The following is a 20065-nucleotide window of genomic DNA, read 5'->3' as shown; positions in this document are numbered from 1 at the left end:
CACTCTGGGAAGTGGCTGTCACCACGTCCCTGGGGGGCGGGGCAGAGGGCTCCACATGCTGGGTAACTCCCCCACAGCTTCCATTGGCCACGGTTGTCCCCCCAACCCCAGGGGCCGCAGGGACGTAGTGCCGGCCGCTTCCCAGAGCGGCCCGGGGCCAGGGTTGGGGCTGGGGCCAGGGTAGGCAGGGAGTCTGCCCTGGCCCTGGTTCACACTGCTGCCACCCCGGAGCCGCTCCAGGTATGCGGTGCTGGGCCAGAGCCTGCACCCTGAACCCCAACTCCCTGCCCTGAGCCTGCTGCCTGCACCCTAACCCACTGCTGCACCCCATAGCCCTCCTGCACCCCAACCCCCTGCCCTGAGCCCCCTCATACATCCCGCACCCCTCCTCTGCCCAAACACCTTGCCCTGAGCCCCTTCCTGCACACCTCACCCCCTCCTACACCCCACACTCCCTCCTGCACCCCAACCCCCTGCCCCAGCCCTACATTCATGGCCCTGCATGCAATTTCCCCACCTAGATGTGGTCCTTGGGCCAAAAAGTTTGCCCACCCCTATTCTATAAACGTAGGCCAACAACCACTCCTGTACCAAATAAAAAACACATGCATACACACAGACACACACACAAATATACCCTGCAAAAGTACAAATAATGCAGGCAGCAGAGTGGCGCTATCCAGTTTATTGCACTGATTGTAGCATGTATGATTACTTGCCTTTTCTGTAGGTGGCATATGTGTACATTTGGTTCAAGCAACTCATGGCCCTCAGAATTTGGGCTCTTGCGACCAGAGTGGCTGAACTGAAGTTGCTAAGGAGACAGAGAGGTACATAGATGAGACTTTCTGGGACATAGTAGAGCAGTCCCACTTCCAGTCTGACAGCCTTTGTGATATTGAGGAGGATGAAAGTCTTGGGGATGGAGCTGGAACAGAGGAAAACAATCCCATAGTTGGGACCTTCTTTCCAGATGATGTGGTATCTTCTTGCAGTGAGGATACCTTTCCATGGGAGGGAATCCCACTTATTAGGAAGAGACAGGTAACAATAATGGGGGATTTGATTATTAAAATATAGATAGTTGGATTTGAGATGATCAGGAAAGCCACATGGTGAAGTTAAATCAGTCTCTGTACCAGATGACTGGTGGATAGCTAATATATATTTTTTTAAAAGGTTCCAGAGGTGATCTGGCCAATACAGACCAGTAAGGATAACAGCAGTACCATACAAATTGGTTGAAACTATTATAATGAACACAATTATCAGATATGTAGATGAACGCAATATGTTAGGGAAGAGTGACTTTTGTAAAGGAATATCATGCCTCACCAATCTATTCGAATTCTATGTAAACAAGAGTGATCCAGTGGATGTAATGTACTTTGAAAAAGCCTTTGACAAGATCCCTCACCAAAGTCTCTTAAGCAAAATAGGCAGTCATGGCATAAGAGGGAAGGTCCTCTTATGGTCAGTGACCGGTTGAAAGGTAAGAAAGAATGGATAGGAATTAATAGTCTGTTTTCACTGTGGAGAGAGGTAATAATGGTGTCCAGTGCTCATCGCTATATTCATAAATGATTTGGAAATGCGGATAAGCATGGACGTGGCAAGTTTGCAGATGATACAAAGCTACTCGAGATAGTTAAGTCCAAAGCTGACCATGAAGAGTTATAAAGGGATCACAAAACTGGGTGACTGGGCAGCAAATGGCAGTTGAAATTCACTGTTGATAAATGCAAAGGAATGTACATTTGAAAACATAATACAACTCTACATACAAAATGATGGGGTCAAAATTAGCAGTTACCACTCAGGAAATAGATCTTGGAGTCACTGTGGAGAGTTCTCTGAAAACATGTGTAGCGGCAGTGTAAAATAGTAAACAGAATATTAGGAACCATTAGGAAAGGGTAGATAATAAAAAAGAAAATATCATAATGCTACAATAGAAATCCATGGTACTCACATACCTTGAATATCACATGCAGTTCTGGTTGCCCCATCTCAAGGAAGATATATTAGAACTGGAAAAAGTACAGAGAAGGGCAATACAAATGATTAGGGATATTGAACAGCTTCCATATAAAGAGAATTAAAAATACTGGAGTTGTTCACCTTAGCAAAGAAATGACCGGGGAAAGGGAGCTATGATAGAGCACTGTTTTTTAACCTGTGGTCAGCAGACCCCTGAAGGTCCACAGACTATGTCTAAGATTTCAAAAAGGGTTCACACCTCCATTAGAAACTTTTTAGGGGGCTGCAAATGAAAAAAGTTGAAAATCACCGTGCTAGAGGTTCTATAAAAGTATGAATGGTTTGGAGAAAGCGAATAAGGAAATTTTATTTACCCTTTCACATAACACAAAAACCAGGTGTCACCCAATTAAGTTAAAAAACAGAAGGTTTAAAACATAAGGAAGTACTTCTTCATACAACACACAGTCAACCTGTGAACTCATTGCCAAGGAATGTTGGGAAGGCCAAAAGTATAACTGGGTTCAAAAAATAATTAGATAAGTTAATGGAAGATAGGTCCGCCAATGTCTATTAGTTAAGATGCTTAGGGACCCAATGCTCCAGGTGTCCGTAAACCTCTGACTGCCAGAAGCTGGGACTGGACGACAGGGAATGAATAACTCAATGCATTGCTCTTTTCTGTTCATTCCCTCTGAAGCATCCGGCAACGGCTCTTGTTTGCAGACAGGATGCTGGGCGAGATGGGTCATTGATCTGACCTAGTATGGCCATTCTAATTTTCTTATTTGCAAGGCTGAAGTGTGCCTAGTATGAATGCAATCTTCATGGAATTTAGCTGCTAAAATCAAAGAAATCTGTACTCACCATATGCTAAATGTGACTTTTTTTCAAAGGCTTATAACTTGGCCAACTTTGGGAAGATTTTCATGGGATGGGCACATCCCTGATATAATGGTCAATCCCCTGTCAAATTTCAAGTACCTGCTCTAAATTATCGGGGCACTAGAGCTTCTTAAACAAAAGTTAGTATATAAGAATGACCTAACTGGATCAGATCAAAGGCCCATCTAGCCTAGTATCCTGTCTTCCAGCAATGGCCAATACCAGGTGCCCCTGGAGGAATGAACAGAACAGGTGATCCATCCCCTGTCACCCATTCCCAGCTTCTGGCAAACAGAGGCTAGGGATACCATCCCTGCCCATCCTGGCTAATAGCCACTGATGGACATATCCTCCAGGATTTTTATAGTTCTTTTTTGAACCCTGTTATGGTCTTGGGCTTCACAATATCTTCTGGCAAAGAGTTCCTCAGGTTGACTGTGTGTTACGAGAAGGCGTAAATAACACTTCCTTATTTACTTTCTCCACACCAATCATGATTTTATAGACCTCTATCATATCCCTCCTTAGTCATCTCTTTTTCCAAACTGAAAAGTCCTAATCTTATTAATCTCTCCTCATCCGGAAGCTGTTCCATACTCCTAATCATTTTATTGCTCTTTTCTGAACTTTTTCCAATTCCAGTATATCTTTTTTGAGATTGGGCAACCACATCTGCCACACAGTATTCAAGATGTGGCCATACCATGGATTTATATAGCAGCAATATGATATCTTCTGTCTCATTCCCAACAATCTTTTAGCTTTTTTTGACTGCCACTGCACATTGACTGGATGTTTTCAGAGAACTATCCACAGTGACTCCAAGATCTCTTTCTTGAGTGGTAACAGCTAATTTAGACCCCATCATTTTATATGTATAGTTGGTATTATGTTTTCCAATGTGCATTATTTTGCATTTATCAACACTGAATTTCATCTGTCATTTTGTTGCCCAGTCACCCAGTTTTGTGAGATCCCTTTGTAGCTCTTCGCAATCTGCTTTAGACTTAAGTATCTTGAGTAGTTTTGTATCATCTGCAAATGCTGCTACCTCACTGTTTACCCCTTTTCCCAGATCATCTATGAATATGTTGAATAGGACTGGTCCCAGTACAGACCCCTGGGGGACACCACTATTTACCTCTATCATTCTGAAAACTGACAATTTATTTCTACCCTTTGTTTCCTATCTTTTAACCAGTTACCAATCCATGAAAGAACCTTCCCTCTTATCCCATGACAGCTTACTTTGCTTAAGAGCCTTTGGTGAGGGATCTTGTCAATGGCTTTCTGCATTTTTTCATATTTTCAAAACAATGTATTTTCCACTATCCTGGTTCTCAGAAATGTCTAAACTGTTTTAGCTCAAACCGTTAAAGTTTGGCAAAGTTACAAACAATTGAAAACAGGATCTTATAATGGGAAGTATCTGGTGACTTTAATAAAGACATTGGTATGAGCACCGCCTATGATAATCGTCTTGACTCATTTACATCTTTGACATGGTTTCAGAAGTGTCCTTTTCCAGACAATTACTGAACTAGTTTCTCCCATTTTCTCCCAAGATGGCTACGAAATGGAACTGAAATTGATATTGAAAGTGATTACCGCTACAGTTTGATAGAAGGAAGTTTTATCATCAGCGATCCCAATGAAGCAAAGGATTCTGGGCAATATCAATGTTTAACCACCAACGTGTTTGGAAGTATTTTGAGCAGAGAGGCCACCCTTCAGTTTGCATGTGAGTAACAGTATTTTAACATGGATTCAACTATTACACTGCTTAATAAGGTTCTGTACTGTACTTTTAAAATGCCCTATAGAAATAGTATTATTTTGTCCAAACTTTATTATTCCAGGCAAAATGGGAGGGTCAGAAATAAACTACCTTGTTTATGAGAGAGAGACAGAGCTGTTACTTGTGTAACTTTTAAGAGACTGAGACTAGCCAGAGGAATCTTGTAAAAACCACAGTTGCTGTAAAATTTAATTTTCAATTTCTACATTCTCCAGTGATATTTTTCATGTAATGCTAATTTTCTGATGACAACATAATTCATTTTATCACATAGAGCTTTGTGTGTACATAACCTAAATTCATTTAATCCATCACTATAACTTTGTGTACACACAAGTACATTCAGCTATAAGAGATTGTGATAAATGAATTATGTTAATGTCAGAAAATTGGAATTAAATAAATAATCATTAAATAAATGAAAAATTCATTAGTGAATGTAAAAATAGAAAATTAAATGGTCCAGCATCTAAGATAATGTGTTGTCTGCAATTTAGACAGGTAGATAGATAGATCTTTGTTACTACATGTGTCTATTTATAGCTATAAAATATATAAATAGATATATCCATTTTGTGATTCAGAGTAACATTCTATAGATTTTTAAGAAAATATTCTTATTTAAATACTCCAACTTTCTCATGAGCCACTGGTTGCCATTGAGGAAATGCACATTTTCTCATGGATTCAGGTATCCTCCCTCCAGCAGTGGTTTATCCTTGTTGCTTTTCAGGAAGGCAAACATCCATTCTATGACACATCAAGCTATATTATGCAAGGATTTAGTAAGAGATGAGGATGCAGTAAGAGTAAGAGCTGGGCAAATAACTGGTATTTTTATTTGCTGGCACGTCTGGAAAATTAAAAAAAAAATTGGTTCAATCCAAACCAAATCTGAAAATTGTGAAAAATTTCAGCATATCTAAAAAATCAGTTTCAGGCATTTTCAAAAGGTGAGATTCATGAAACAAGAAGCAGCAATGGCAAGCAGCTGCAGCTCCCTTATAATGTTTAGACCAATGGTTACTGCACTCACCTAGGGTATGAGAGACCTGGGTGAAATTCTCCCCTCTGCCTAATGAGAAGAAGGAATTTGAACTTGCATCTAACCACTTGGTTATATGATATTCTGGTGTAGGCTGTCTCAGTCTCTGTGTCTGCAGCTGTTCCACTTCATATAAATAATTAAATAAGCATTAGAACTGAACTTGAACTTGGCTTTTTCTCCCCCGAGTTGGATGCCCTAATCTCCAGTCTATATTCATTGGACCAGGAAAAGAAAGTGAGAATGAGAATGACAATTCATTGTCATGCACAGTCACTCATAATGACAATGGATCGTCATCAGGACAGGGAAAGAGAGTGAGAATGACTCTATAGGCTGGTGGTTAGGGCACTCACCTAGGAGGTGGGAGTCCCAAGTTCAAGTGTTTACTCCAGTGACTAATTATACAAAGTGGAATAGTGTCAATAGGGGAGACTGAGGGCTTGTCTACACTACCAAGTTTTGTTGACAAAACATATATCGACACCCACAAGTCAAGAAAACAAAAATCACCGAAGGGTGTTCACACTTGCTCCCTCTGTTGAGAGATCATGTCCACACTGGGGACACCATCATTGACAGGGTGAGCAATGCACCATGGGTATGTATCCCACAGTGCAGTGCTGTGGGAAGGAAGAGCTGATCGCTGCGCATCTTGGGATTCTCACCAAATTCTTCCACAGCCCCCTCAGCTGTGGAGAGCAGCATCATGAGTAGCTCTGTGAGCTGTCTGTGCTGAGGAATGGCAAAGCAGCACAGCAGACTGTCCCCCTCCTCCTGCAGCAGCAGTCTGCCTGCTGCTGTGTTCCTAGTCCAGGGCAGAACAGGAGCAGGGCCGGTGCAACCATTTAGGTGACCTAGGTGGTTGCCTAGGGCGCTAGGATTTGGGGGGCGGCATTTTCTTCGGCAGCGACCACGGCGGCCAGATCTTTGACTGCCCCGATTGCTGCCGGCATTTAGGCGGAGGGAGCTGGGGCAGGGGAGCACGGGGAGAGCCGCCTGCAGCAAGTAAGGGGGGGGCGGCACACAGGGGAACTCCCTGCCTCAGCTCACCCCTGCCCCGCCTCCTCCCCGAGCACGCCATGGCTGCTTCACTTCTCCCGCCTCCCAGGCTTGCGGCACCTAAGCTGATTGGTGCTGCAAGCCTGGGAGGTGGGAGAAGTGAAGCAACGACGGCGTGTTCGGGGTGGAGGTGGAGCAGGAGTGAGCTGGGGCAGGGGGGGGCTCAGGGTGGAGGTGGGGATGGGGATCTGCTGCAGGGCTGGGCCTCAGGGCAGAGAGGGGGAGCTGCCTGGGGGGGGGTGCCTCAGGCCGGGGGCTCGGGGATGGGGGAGGGCGCAAGGTGGAAGTTTCGCCTAGGGTGCGAAACATCCTTGCACCGGCCCTGAACAGGAGCATTCCAATTATTTGCTCTTTGTTTGTTCCCCAAAGGGAGCAGCACACGGATACTTCCTGGAGCTTTGAAAGGGGATGGACACATGCCTGCAGGGCAGCAGAGATCAAAACACTGAGCAGAGCAATCAGGGCAGGCATTGTGCGATACTGGCAGAAGCCAGTTCTGTCAACAAAACAATCAGCAGTGTCTACACTGGCTCTTTGTCGATAATAAAGGGAAGGGAAAATACAAATGTCTCTCATAGGGGTAGAAGTTTTTTGTCGCCAAAACTGGGCGTTTTTCGTGACAAAAGTCCCATTGTAGTGTGAACGCTTTTGCTGTTTGTCGCCAAAAGGCAGTTTTGGGCGACATGAGGTTTTAAATTAGTTAAATTGCATGGCTGCAGTTGTTATTACTAAATTCCTTAATAAAGTGGTGGAACTGTGTGTGTGAGGGTAGGGAAATATATATTTTACAGGTGGATTTCCACCAATTGTGCCACTGTTCAAATTCTATACTGAAATGTATAAAACTACAAAGGTACAAAATATATTCTCCATATTACAGAACAGCGTATTTAGACTTAAAATGTTACAGTGATCTCATCAGGCATTTCTGGAACTCAGTCCTGAGTTCTGTGCTGAGAACATACTGCTGGGTCTCACCTTGTATATAACAAAGCTATTGTAAAAATGATTTCTTGGCTATGAAACATTACGACGTAAATGTGGGTTGTTTCAGGGCACTGAAACACAGTGTTTTGAGTCTCCTTCACAAAAATTACTAAAATGTAGGTCAGCTGACCCTAATTGAAACAAGAGAAGCTACTGAATCAGGGAATGGGGCCAGAGTTACAGAAGGCAGTATAGAATTTTAAGTGTCTGATAGTTGCAACGTACTCAGGATCCAATATACCTTTGTAAGGCTACAGTAAAGTAAAATTTGTTCTCTTTTGACTAATTCTGACTGAATTATTCACCATCTCCACTTGGAACATATGAGGAGGGTTTTGTATTTGAAATTTTTGATCAGCATTCACATTTGCACTGGCAGATTGTAGGCATTTTCTAATCATTATTTTAAATGGTTAGCTCTGGACTGGCAGCAGAGCTTGCTCCAGCATAGGTTAATAGTAGAATGCTAGCTGACGAGGTCAGAGGTGAAGGTTGGCAAGGCTGCAGATCTCATAGAAGGGAAGGAGGATGTTGGAAGCAAATAGAGCACCATAAAAGAAGATGCAGAATGGTGAATCATTGAAGGAAACAAAAAGAATGTAAAGTAACCAAACTGAAGTGTGCCGGTGGGGGTGGGGGGTGGAAGCAGGAGAGGAGAGAGCAGAAAGGAACAGAATTTCCAATTGCATCTATGTAAAGTGTTAATCTTTTAATAGATTGGGAGCAGCTCTGAAGCAAACAGCAATTCCAGTTATGATGTACGGTCTAATCTCTTATCCTCCTTCCTGCTCTATGCTCCTTCACATCTAACCACTCCCTCCACTTGAGTTGCCGTTGCCCACTTTTGCTTTGTGTTTCCTTCCAGGCCATCCCCTACAACTAGAACTTGTTTCCTGTCCTGGTGACCATGCTTCTGCCTTCTCTTGATATAAGCACACCACTTCCATGAGGCCCGTCAACCCTAAGCCCCATAACAGTGACATGTTGGTTTTGTTCATAAGAAAATTAGCAAACCATCCTCCCTCCCACCTAGAACAAAAACAACAATCTCTCTCAGTTTATAATTGTGTGTGTGTGTGTATACCTGTGTCTATTTGTCTACTTGGACTGTAGTATCTTTGAGGGCAGGATCTATAACAGGGGTCGGCAACCTTTCAGAAGTGGTGTGCCGAGTCTTCATTTAGTCATTCTAATTTAAGGTTTTGAGTGCCAGTAATACATTTTAATGTTTTTAGAAGGTCTCTTTCTATAAGTCTATAATATATAACTAAACTATTGTTGTCAAGTATCAGAGGGGTAGCTGTGTTAGTCTGGATCTGTAAAAAGCAACAAAGAGTCCTGTGGCACCTTATAGACTAACAGATGTATTGGAGCATAAGCTTTCGTGGGTGAATACCCACTTCGACAGACGTGTAAAGTAAATAAGGTTTTTAAAATGTTTAAGAAGCTTCATTTAAAATTAAATTAAAAAGCAGAGGCCCCCAGACCGGTGGCCAGGACCTGGGCAGTGTGAGTGTCACTGAAAATCAGCTTGCGTGCCACCTTCAGCACGCATGCCGTAGGTTGCCTACCCCTGGTCTATAACTTCCCTTTGTACAGTACCAAGCACACTGTTGCACTCAATAAATAATAATTAATGGCTTTTAATGGCTATGTGTGAATTAAATATATCTTAAATCACACATAGTTCTTCACTCTTTGAAGTGTGTGTCTGGAATAGAATCACAGAAGTGTAGGACTGGAAGGGACCTCAACAGATCATCTAGTCCAGTCCCCTGAACTCAAGGCAGGATTAAGCAATACTTAATACTTCTGTCACATTTCTAATTCTTAATACGTCTATCACATTTTAATATAGTCCAGACTGACAACTATTCTCCCATAATGCAGTGATTTTTAATAATATGTAGAAATTTACTATATAAAATGGTATCACTATACTGTATTAACTTGCTATCATGCTGATGAGAGCTTTGAATTGATAATGTGACATCTCCAACTTCTCACATATCCTGCAGAGTTTAGACTCTGAAAGCTCGTAGTAATCTATCAAAAGTTTAGATTCTGTGTGTCAGTTAGAAATTTGTGTCAGTAAATCAAAAAGAAAATGAATCAAGAGTAAAGTCTTCTCATGATGTTTCCAGCTTCAAAACATCTTTATATGCCAACCTTGCAAAATTGATAGTTCATAGCTAAATCAGAACACACTGCTTTCCAGGGTATTCAGTTGATTTAGATCTGAATATTCAGCTAGTCTTCCTTGCAGCAGTAGTTTAAAAGTTAGAATAATTTCATCATGGACTGTTGGGGAATTACAATATATATAGTATTAGTAATGTTAGTGCCCAGTAGTTCCACTATAGCTAACGATAATCAGAAGTTGCCATTAGGAAACCTGAATTCCAGGGGTTATAACTTGAAATGTGATTTATAGATGCTTTTTTGTGCTCTTTGCACCGCAGTGTAAAGAATGCCTTTAGTATTTAAAACAAAATGATGCAGATAGTTAATCCCTAATGCTTTAAAAAAATCTTCATGATCATCATGGCTACAGCATAATCAGAGCCTTTGTGAAACAATTTCATGGGCTTTCCACATGTAGATATCCTGAGTAAAATCTCTGTATCTCAGTGCTATATGAGATTTCTCTTGCATTTAAATGCATTAACTTGTTGGTTACATAGTTGGGATATATAATTCAATACCATATAATGCAATTTGGTTTTATGTACAATAGTGTCATTCATTCACAAGGGATTCCAAAGCACTACACTGGTAATGAAGGGTCAAAATCGAAAGACTGGATTAATATAATCTTTAGGAAAGCTATAATTTAATTGGATTCAATTTTGACTCTTGGTATTATAGTCCATCAAGCACAAAGATCCCAGTTATTTAAAGACAACTTGATTTACAGCAGGCTATCATCTTCAGAGCAGTTTAATAATACTGAGCCAGGCTGTACCTCTTCAAACAAATCTCTCCCCATGGCAGTATAAAGATCCTAGAGAGCACCAGTGCCAAAACAAACCCTTGAAAATACCACATGTGGCCACAGTTCAGAATGATTAACCAGGGCCAGGTAGGAGGGATAGCTCAGTGGTTTGAGCATTGGCCTGCTAAACTTAGGGTTGTGAGTTCAATCCTTAAGGGGGCCACTTAGGAATCTAGGACAAAAATTGGTCCTGCTAGTGAAGGCAGGGGGCTGGACTCCAATGACCTTTCAAGGTCCCTTCCAGCTCTAGTAGATTGGTATATCTCCAATTATTACCTTTGGTTACCACTTCCTGATCATCATGGCTCAGAGATCTTATGACCACCATAAGCTTATCTTATCTATTGATACACATGGATTGTTCAAGACTCTCAATACTCTGGCTGTGCCTAAAACTGGAAGCCATGATACAGGTCACTGCTGTATGAATGTTCAAGTTGTTGAACTGAAACTTAGTTTTCTAAGATCTTGACTAAACATATAGTTGTTGCTAACGATCACTTTGCAGTTTCCAAACTCAGTCTAGTTGAGGTAGGTTTCTATGGAAAGAGGCTTCATTAGAGATGGGATCACTTCTCATAGTTATGTTTGATAAGACTGGCAGCAAAGTATTCAAAAAGAATTTTGGCAAGATAGGACCTAGCCTGTACTTAATGAGTCAAAGCCCAGCAATTTGACCATAATGATCTGAAAGCTGGTCTAAAACCACTAGGACATACCAAGATGTTTGAGGCAATGAGATCTGGAGTTTGCATAGTGGCATTCACTTCCTCTTGTTTCCCCCAAACCATGTGCTCTAGAAACCTAGAAATCAATCACACCTTACAGGGAGATTTACAGAAATAAGGCCATGTAATTGCTTGAGGTGCACGGTCTGCATCATTTTGGCAATTAATTAACATTTTGAAGCTTGTAGCTAACTAGACTTGCTCTTTCAATTCAGTAGAACAAAGGTGCATAGCTCCAAAAAGGCAGCATAGACATAAGGGGGAGGGATAGCTCAGTGGCTTGAGCATTGGCCTGCTAAACCCAGCATTGTGAGTTCAATCCTTGAGGAGGCCACTTAGGGATCTGGGGCAAAAATTGGTCCTGCTAGTGAAGGCAGGGGGCTGGACTCAATGACCTTTCAAGGTCCCTTCCACTTCTAGGAGATTGGTATATCTCCAATTATTACCTTTTTTTTTTACCTTAGTTTAAAGAAGTCTTTCAAGCAGCAGTGCAGGAAAAAAGCACATGCTGTACCATACACATGAAAAACATAGAGAAAGCTAACAAAACTGAAGGGTTCATATGTTACAATAGCCTCCACGATACAATTATGAACAACCAAGTTATACACAAAGTTACTTTGGTCATTATTATGTGGCTCAGCAACAATGCGACATTGCAAGCACCATGATGTCACCTCTCTGTACATGCATAGTTAAACCACCGTCCTCTCTGAAATGAAAAATTGGACTCTGAAAAACCTATTTGGTATCTTCAAAAATGGAGTACTTGAGAAGTGTGTGTTAATAGGTATAGAGATATAAACAACTACTATACCCAGGGATATTTTTATATAGTTGATTGGAAAGTGGCAAGCCCTTTAATTTGCAGCTACTGAACTATTCAGATCCTTAACACAATTGCAAATATTTCTATAGCCCCAAACAAAGACACACAAGTGTCATGATCTTGACCTCCCCTTTCTCTTTCTGTTGCAGTAGATACAGTACCTAACAAATCTCATCTCCAGGGCTGTGCTGGCGTCATCATTTATGTTGGTTTAAGAAAGCAAACAAAAAAGGCAAAATAATATCAAGCTTTATTAGAAATAAAGGAGAAAAACATTTTCCCAAATAATAAATATTTGCCAGAATTTAAACTTTATCTGCAAGCTTTTAATACAGGAACAGCTGTGTTATCTGTCACTTTACAAACCTGAAAGCTCTATAAACTGGCATTTCAGGAGGGAGTGCTGGGCACGGGCTCTGGGATGGAGTTTGGGTGCAGAAGGGGGCTTGGGGCAGGAAGTTGGAGTGCAAGAAGGGCTTCAGGATGCCAGATCCGGGTGGAGCTCTCCTCAGACAGCTTCCCGCAAGCAGCAACCTGTCTCTGCTGCTCTTAGGAGGAGGAGGAATGGCCACGTAGGCTCTGTGCGCTGCTCCCACCTGCCTCGAGTGCTGGCTCCGCAGCTCCCATTGGCCGGGAACTGCGGCCAATGGGAGTTGTGGGGGCGATGCTGCAGGTAGAGGCAGCGTGCAGAGCCGCCAGGCCTTGCCTCCGCCTAGGAGCATTGACCTCGGCCAATGGGAGCTGCAGGGGCGGCACCTGCAGGCTGAGGCAGCACATAGACCCGCCTGGCCACGCCTCTCCGGACATGTTGCCCGATTGCAGGGAGCCATCTAAGGTGAGCGCCACCCAGATCCAGCACCGCAAAACTCAACCTGCACCCCAGCCCAAGCCCGCTCCCGCACGCAAACTCCCTCCCAGAGCTCATGCCCTGCATCCCATCCTGTGCCCCAACCCTCAGCCCTGAGCCCCCTCCTGCACCCAAACTCCCTCCCTCTTAGTTAACCAGAATTTTTTACTTACCAGTACCCCCCATATTCCCAACATGCCGGATTACAAAGCTTTTACTGTATTCTGTTATGAAGCGAAAAGAGCAAAAACAACAAAGGGAAGAAAATATGCACAAAACCAGAAAAATCAAAATTTTGAACACTAATAATTATAAACTAAAGTCACAGGTCATATGTTGATTTGTGGTGTGCTGTAATGGAACAAAAAATAAATCTGTCAGTTTGCCTCGCTTTTAAATGTCAGCTTATACACATCTCAACCCATCAACGTCTACACAGCAGATGTCATTAATTGCCAGTCTTATAATCAGGCCATTATAATTTAAGAATATCAAAGAATATTTATTGAATTTTCTTGCACAGTTATTAAAATTACTGAAATTTGCTGTACTGAATATGCCTAGCTCAATGCAAAAATCATCCTAGGCCTGGCACAGCTTTACAATTTCTTAATTCAATGGAGCTATTTCAAATTTCCATGGTGGAGCAGGTTATGATTTGAATCTGTGTTTTTCAATGTGCAGAAACATCTTGTATGCCAAAGGAGGACACAAGGCCTCTGCTTTCAGAAAACGCTGTGCAGTCTGCTACTGTGGCAGATGTTGTGAGCACAAACCCAGGGCTGGCCTTGCCATGAGGCGAACTGAGGCGGCTGCTTCAAGTGCCAGACTGGGGGCTGGGAGTGCCACTAGGACCCAGAGTGTAGAAAATTTTATCTGCTGTTGGTGCATATGTATTCTCTCTGCTCTAGATGCACAGAGATGGTGGAGTGCTGTGCTGGAGGAAGGAGGGCACAAGAGACATAACAGGCAGGCAAGAGAAAAGGTGAGAGAGAATAACAGAAAGCAGCAGGAGCTACAGGGAGAGAGAGGAGGAGCCGCCTCTTATGTACCTCTCTAGCACCCCCAGGAGCCTGGACTGATTAACACCAGCTTCTCAGGGAGCTTCCTGTTTCCTGCTGCTTCCCTGAACCCACTTGAGGAGACCAGGCAGTCAGCTGAAGTAGTAGGAGCCAGTAGGCCCTTAAGATGCTGATATCTTCCCTCACTCAGGCCCTGTGACCAGCCTGCTTATTTGTCCCCTTCAATTGAGTGTTGAGAGCCACTATAGCTGGCACAGAACAACAGTTATGAGTGAAAGAAGAAAACGCCCCTCTGAGGCAGCATTCAGAAAAAGAAAGAAAGCAAAGGAAGCTTTTCTATCTAAGCAGGAAGGCGCTCTCTTGAGATACATAGAGACAAATGTTCATGGTGAGCCTTCTGGCCCCAGTGAGGATGTGAGTGGTGAGGAGATGCCTGATCTTCCAGTTAGTCAGAGTGCAGGTGACCTGGCGGCTATTGCAGCATCCATATCTCCATCTCAAATGGATGTAACCATGCACATTCCTGAAGAAAAGTGTAGATCAGAGAAGAGTGTGGTGGAGGCGCAAGAAACAGCTGCTCCTGAGTTTAGTTCCCTAAGTCTAGATGATCCAGGACTGTGGACCCACTTGAGCAGTAGCCTGAGGGACTTCCTTATGCATAAAAAACTTCATGTTCCCCAAAGACAATGAAAATAGAAATTTCCATCCAGCACATTACTGGCATGAAATCTCCAATGGTGACAAAGAGGAAAGGCCATGGTTTATGCACTCAAAAACACAGAATGCTGCATAATGTTTTTGTTGCAAACTCTTCCAGTCTATTCATAGAATCATAGAATCTCAGGGTTGGAAGGGACCTCAGGAGATCATCTAGTCCAAACCCCTGCTCAAAGCAGGACCAAACACATTTGTTCCAGCCACATTTGGTTCTACAGGAACAAAGGACTGCAAACATCTGGTTAGAAATCTGGCATGTCATGAGAAGGCAGCAAATCACCAGAGAGCATTCCATAGGTAGAAAAAGCTTTAGATGAGACTAAGGTTAAAGGCCACCATAGATGATCAGCATCAAGAGAAGATTGCATCAAAGTCTCTTTACTGGTAAAATGTTCTGAAAAGGCTCATTGCCATTGTGAGAATGCTTGATACCCAAAACAATTGAAACTTCCTTAAAATTGTGGAGCTGATGGCTGAGTTTGATGCTGTACTCCAGGATCATCTAAAAAGAGTCACCACCCAAGAAATGTACGCACACCACTACCTTGGAAAAACAATACAAAAGGAGATCATACAGTTACTGGCAACAAAAGTCAAACAGAAGATTGTGGCAGATCTGAAGTCAACAAGATATTACTCTGTTATTCTGGACTGCACACCTGACATCAGCCATACAGAACAAATTACTTTAATGGTGCGTTTTGTAACAACAACAAAACCTAGTGAAAATGTCCCTGCAATGGTGACTGTCAGAGAGCATTTTTTAGAATGTATTGACATTGATGATACTACAGGAGCTGGTATGACACAGATCCAAGAGTTAAACTTTCGAGCCTTTTTTGTCCCATGCAGTTCTCATTCATTGAACTTGGTGGTCAGTGATGCAGCTTCTAGTGAGGCTGCTGAATTTTTTAATGTAATTCAAAGCATCTATGTATTTTTCTCTGCATCAACTCATCGATGGCAAATTTTGAAGCAACGTCTGGGAACATCCTCTCTGACACTGAAACCATTGAGTGCCACATGATGGGAAAGTTGAGTGGAGGCGATAAAGCCTATCAAACACCAAATTGGGAAGATAGATGATGCCATAGTTGCCATTATGGAGGATAATGCTATGACAGGAACTGTTCGTGGGAGAGCAGTGGCAGAGGGAAATGGAATCACCAGAAACATACATAACTTCAAATTTCTGTGTGGCTTAGTGTTGTGGCATGCCATACTGTTTGAAATAAATGTTGTAAGCAAGAGACTCCAAGGTGTTGACCTTGATATATCTGGAGCAATGGAACAACTGGACAAAGCAAAGTCATACCTACAGTCTTACTGGTCAGATGAGGGATTTCAAAATGTTCTGAAGAGTGCACAGAAGTTGGCACAAGAACCTCACACCGAAGCTATTTTCCCACCCATTCAAGAATACAAGAGTCACTGAAGAAAAGACATTTTGATTACGAGGCACAGGATAATCCCATAAAAGACCCCAAACAACAATTCAAAGTTGAATTTTTTAACCAGGTGCTGGATTATGCAATACAGTCAGTTGAAGAACGTTTCATGCAGCTCAGGGAACACAGCAGTAGTATATTTGGTATGTTGTATGATATTCCAAAACTCACTATACCTGAAGAAGACCTACACCGGTAATGTAGGGCACTAGAGACATGATGACATGTGCGATATTGATGCGAGTGATTTAGGTGATGAACTGAAAGTCCTTTCAAGATACATTTCAGCAGGAGCAACTCAAAGGCTGTTCTGGAATATATGTGCACAAATAAAATGACCACCATCTTTCCAAATGCTTTTGTTGCTCTGCACATGCTTTTAACACTTCCTGTAACAGTTCCCAGTGGAGAATGCAGCTTCTCCAAGCTGAAGTTAATTAAAAAAACACACATCTGCTCTCCACAATGACACAGGAGAAGCTGGTCAGCCTTGCAGCCATCTCAATAGAGCATGAGCTGGCCCAGACTGTGGACCTTCAGGAAGCAATTCAAATCTTTGCAACCAAGAAGGCAAGGAAAGCATCACTTTGATTATTCAAACAGATAAAAATGCCAGTGTTTACTATGCAGACAAGGAAAGTTACATTTACTGTTCAGGCGTTTGACAGTTAAGTGTTACTTAAAATGTAAGTTCTCCATTATTGGGGTAGGTAGCATAGCAGTACCGTGAGAGGAGTAGAACAGGAAGAAGGCAGAATTGAGACCTTTCAAAGTTTTGGCCCAAGCGAAGGGGTATGGGGGCAGCATTTGAGCTTCCTGCCTCAAGTGCCAAAATATTGTGGGCCAGCCCTGCACAAACCTAAACTTTGATGAACAGCTAGTAGTTGTAATGAAGTGTTTTTTTTCTATAAAAGCACTTTGGGAGAAGGAACTGTAAAATTTTTATGATATAACTTTATATAGTATAAGTCTATTCCAGTAGAGTAGAATTTACAATACTAATCTGATTCCCTTGACTTCTACTGGCTTATGTGGATGCAAATGCATAACGTAATTGAGGATTTACAAATAAAATGTTAACAATAATTCTGAACACAGAGCTTTGTTCGCCTGTCTGCTCTTGTTATTGCTACATCAATTCAAATGTAAGTTATCTTTGATGTTACTAGAACTTGTGGAACTGACAAAATGCAAAGAATGTTTCCAAATGAGTGAATTCTAGCCACTCTTAATGCACAGCAGCCACTTGTCCTTGCCCATGCCTTGGAATGGGTACTGTAGCTTTGCTTATAACAAAAGATATATTTTTGCTGTCTTTTCCACCCATAGAATCAGAGGCAGACTAAGGTTTCCAGGGGCCCTGGGCCAGAGCAAGTGGGGGGCCCTTTCCCACCCCATCTGCCTGTGGCCCTGACCCCATTCTGCCTCTTCCACCTGCACCTGCGGAGGGCCCTGAGGAAGCTTGGAGAAGCTCTGACCCTGCACCTTGGCCCCAGGGCTGCAGCTGGGAGTGAGAGCTCTCCCAGTCCCTCGGCCACAGTGGGAATCCGGATATTTTGGCTTCCCCTGCCACTCCCTATGCTTCTGCGGAGGACCAGGGTCGGGGCACTGAGGCTTCTCCCACCCCACCCACCTGCGCTTCTGCTGGAGAATGGATCAGGCACAGAGGCTTCCACTGCCACCCCATGGCTTCTGGGCACTGAGTAGGGGCTTCCCCTGCTGCCCCGAGGCTTATACTGGGGATGGGGTCAGGTCAGGGACTACTGGGAGGGGTCTTCCCCTGTCCCACAGCTTCTGCCAGGGACAGGTGGTGGACCCTGGGGAGGGCTTACCCTGCTGCACCGTGGCTTCTACTGGGTATCGGGTTGGGTCAGGGACCACTGGGAGGAGTCTTCCACCATCCCACAACTTCAGGGATGAGGGTAGGGGCCGCTGAGGAAGGGGGTGTTCCCCCATCCTGCAGCTGCTGCCACAGAGTGGGGTCAGGAGCTGCTGAGGGAGGATTCCCCCACCCAGTACTGCTGCACAGAGTGGGGTCGGGGCATGGTGGATTTTTTCTGACCCCCCTCCTCCCCCCCAGTTGTCCGGGAACCTCTGGGAATGGGCCCAGTGGCTAATCTGCCATTGCATAGAATTTATCTTCACTCTAAGGCCATAAAACCAAATTTCCTTTTTTCTTCTTCATAGCGTATTCAGTTTTTTTGCAGGCCTATCTTGTCTGCAGTATTTAAAACTTTGTCCAAAGAAAAAAAAAAGTGGGAGGGAAGCCTTCTTACAAGTCCTTAAGTCAACTCATAATTGCATTTTTACTCTGCTGATTGTCACTGCCTTTTTTGTATTTCTTCTAAAAAAATCTATTTTCTCAATTCAACGACAGAAAAATATTGATTAGCGATAATTCATACTTCCTTTTTCAACTGATGAACCACCATGACTGTCTGCTGATATTCAGAATAAGAAGTCAGCAATGACACATATAAATGAATTAATAATTTATTGGTAGACAGCCTGCTTACTGCATACTACAACATAGTATACTTGTGACAGTTCATCAGAGTTCACCATCTCCTAAGAACTGAGCTTAACAAGCCACATTTTCTTTCTTGCTATGAAAACACGAACTCTTGGACATCTAATTGGATTTATCCTATTTTTTCTTAACAAAAAATATTGTTAAACAGTTTATTTCATTACATCTGCCTAGATATGAAAAAAAATGATATCTTGAGTTAATTCCAGGCTTAACAACATAATAAAATGATTAGTCACATTGCAACCCAGATGTTCCCTTCTAAACACCAACCTGCACAGCATTATTATAAAATATTAATTATAATAAAAGATGTAGCTACATAAGCATAAGCTAAAGTGAGGAAAGAAGCCAGAAAGCAATTAGTCACACTTTCCTTTTGAGAAACTTCCCTGATGATCCTGTAATACACCCTGAGTTATATGTTGTTTTTCTCTGAAACGTACATCTACAGCAGCATTAGACACATTACTCACAGTTAGTAAGAGATAGAGATATAATAGAAATTTACAACATGGAACACATTCAATGTTTTTTCTGCTTTTAGTCTATATTTTAAAAGATACATGCTTAGGATGCACCAGTGAAAGAAGTCCACAGGGGCACAAACAGGTAGTTGCACAGTTAATTACTTGTTTGTATGTGCAAAAACATTCTATTTGTGCAATTTTTGCTTGATCCTGCAAAATACGTAGCATTCTGATCCTGATACAGAAAAGCACTTAATTTAAAAAAAAAAAGACTAATCCCACTGAACTTGATGGGACGATCAACATTAAAGTTAAGCATGTGCTTAGGTGCTTTGTTGGAATGGGGTGAGACTGCTCAGCAGTTTGTAGAACTGAGGCCTTTTTTCTTTGCTTGTAAGTGTGCAAATTCTGTGGGCACAACTTTGGTGCCTATATTTGAAAATGTTTCCCCTTTTTATCATGGTAACCAGCAGAGAATGTCCATATGGATTTTTCATCATCATGTCATTATGACAGAAACATAATAGGATTGATTAACCCGCCTCTGCACCCCTCATTTTTTCACCATTTTTTTTCTTTGTAAGGAAAATAAATATATGACCTGGAAGGACAAATGTCCTACATTAAAAATGGTGGCTTTCCTTTATATTAACTTCATTCTCCTGTCACCAAGCAGTCAGGCCCAACAAACAGAGCCTCTCCAAAGGTAAACCCTTCACTGT

The 20065-nt window shown here is 42.5% G+C and overlaps 1 protein-coding gene across 1 annotated transcript in view; it reads left to right on the top strand.

Annotated features, from left to right (window-relative positions):
- CNTN5 (contactin 5) overlaps positions 1-20065 on the top strand; it is a 1047172-nt gene that overhangs the window by 672421 nt on the left and 354686 nt on the right. The window contains exon 8 of the mRNA XM_045019421.1: positions 4431-4606. Coding sequence (XP_044875356.1) covers positions 4431-4606 — 176 coding nt within the window. The remainder of the gene's footprint in view (positions 1-4430; positions 4607-20065) is intronic.

This window comes from Mauremys mutica, chromosome 1 (genome assembly GCF_020497125.1).
Source record: "Mauremys mutica isolate MM-2020 ecotype Southern chromosome 1, ASM2049712v1, whole genome shotgun sequence".
Lineage (NCBI taxonomy): Eukaryota > Metazoa > Chordata > Testudines > Geoemydidae > Mauremys > Mauremys mutica.
This window is presented reverse-complemented; position numbering and strand designations above follow the sequence as displayed.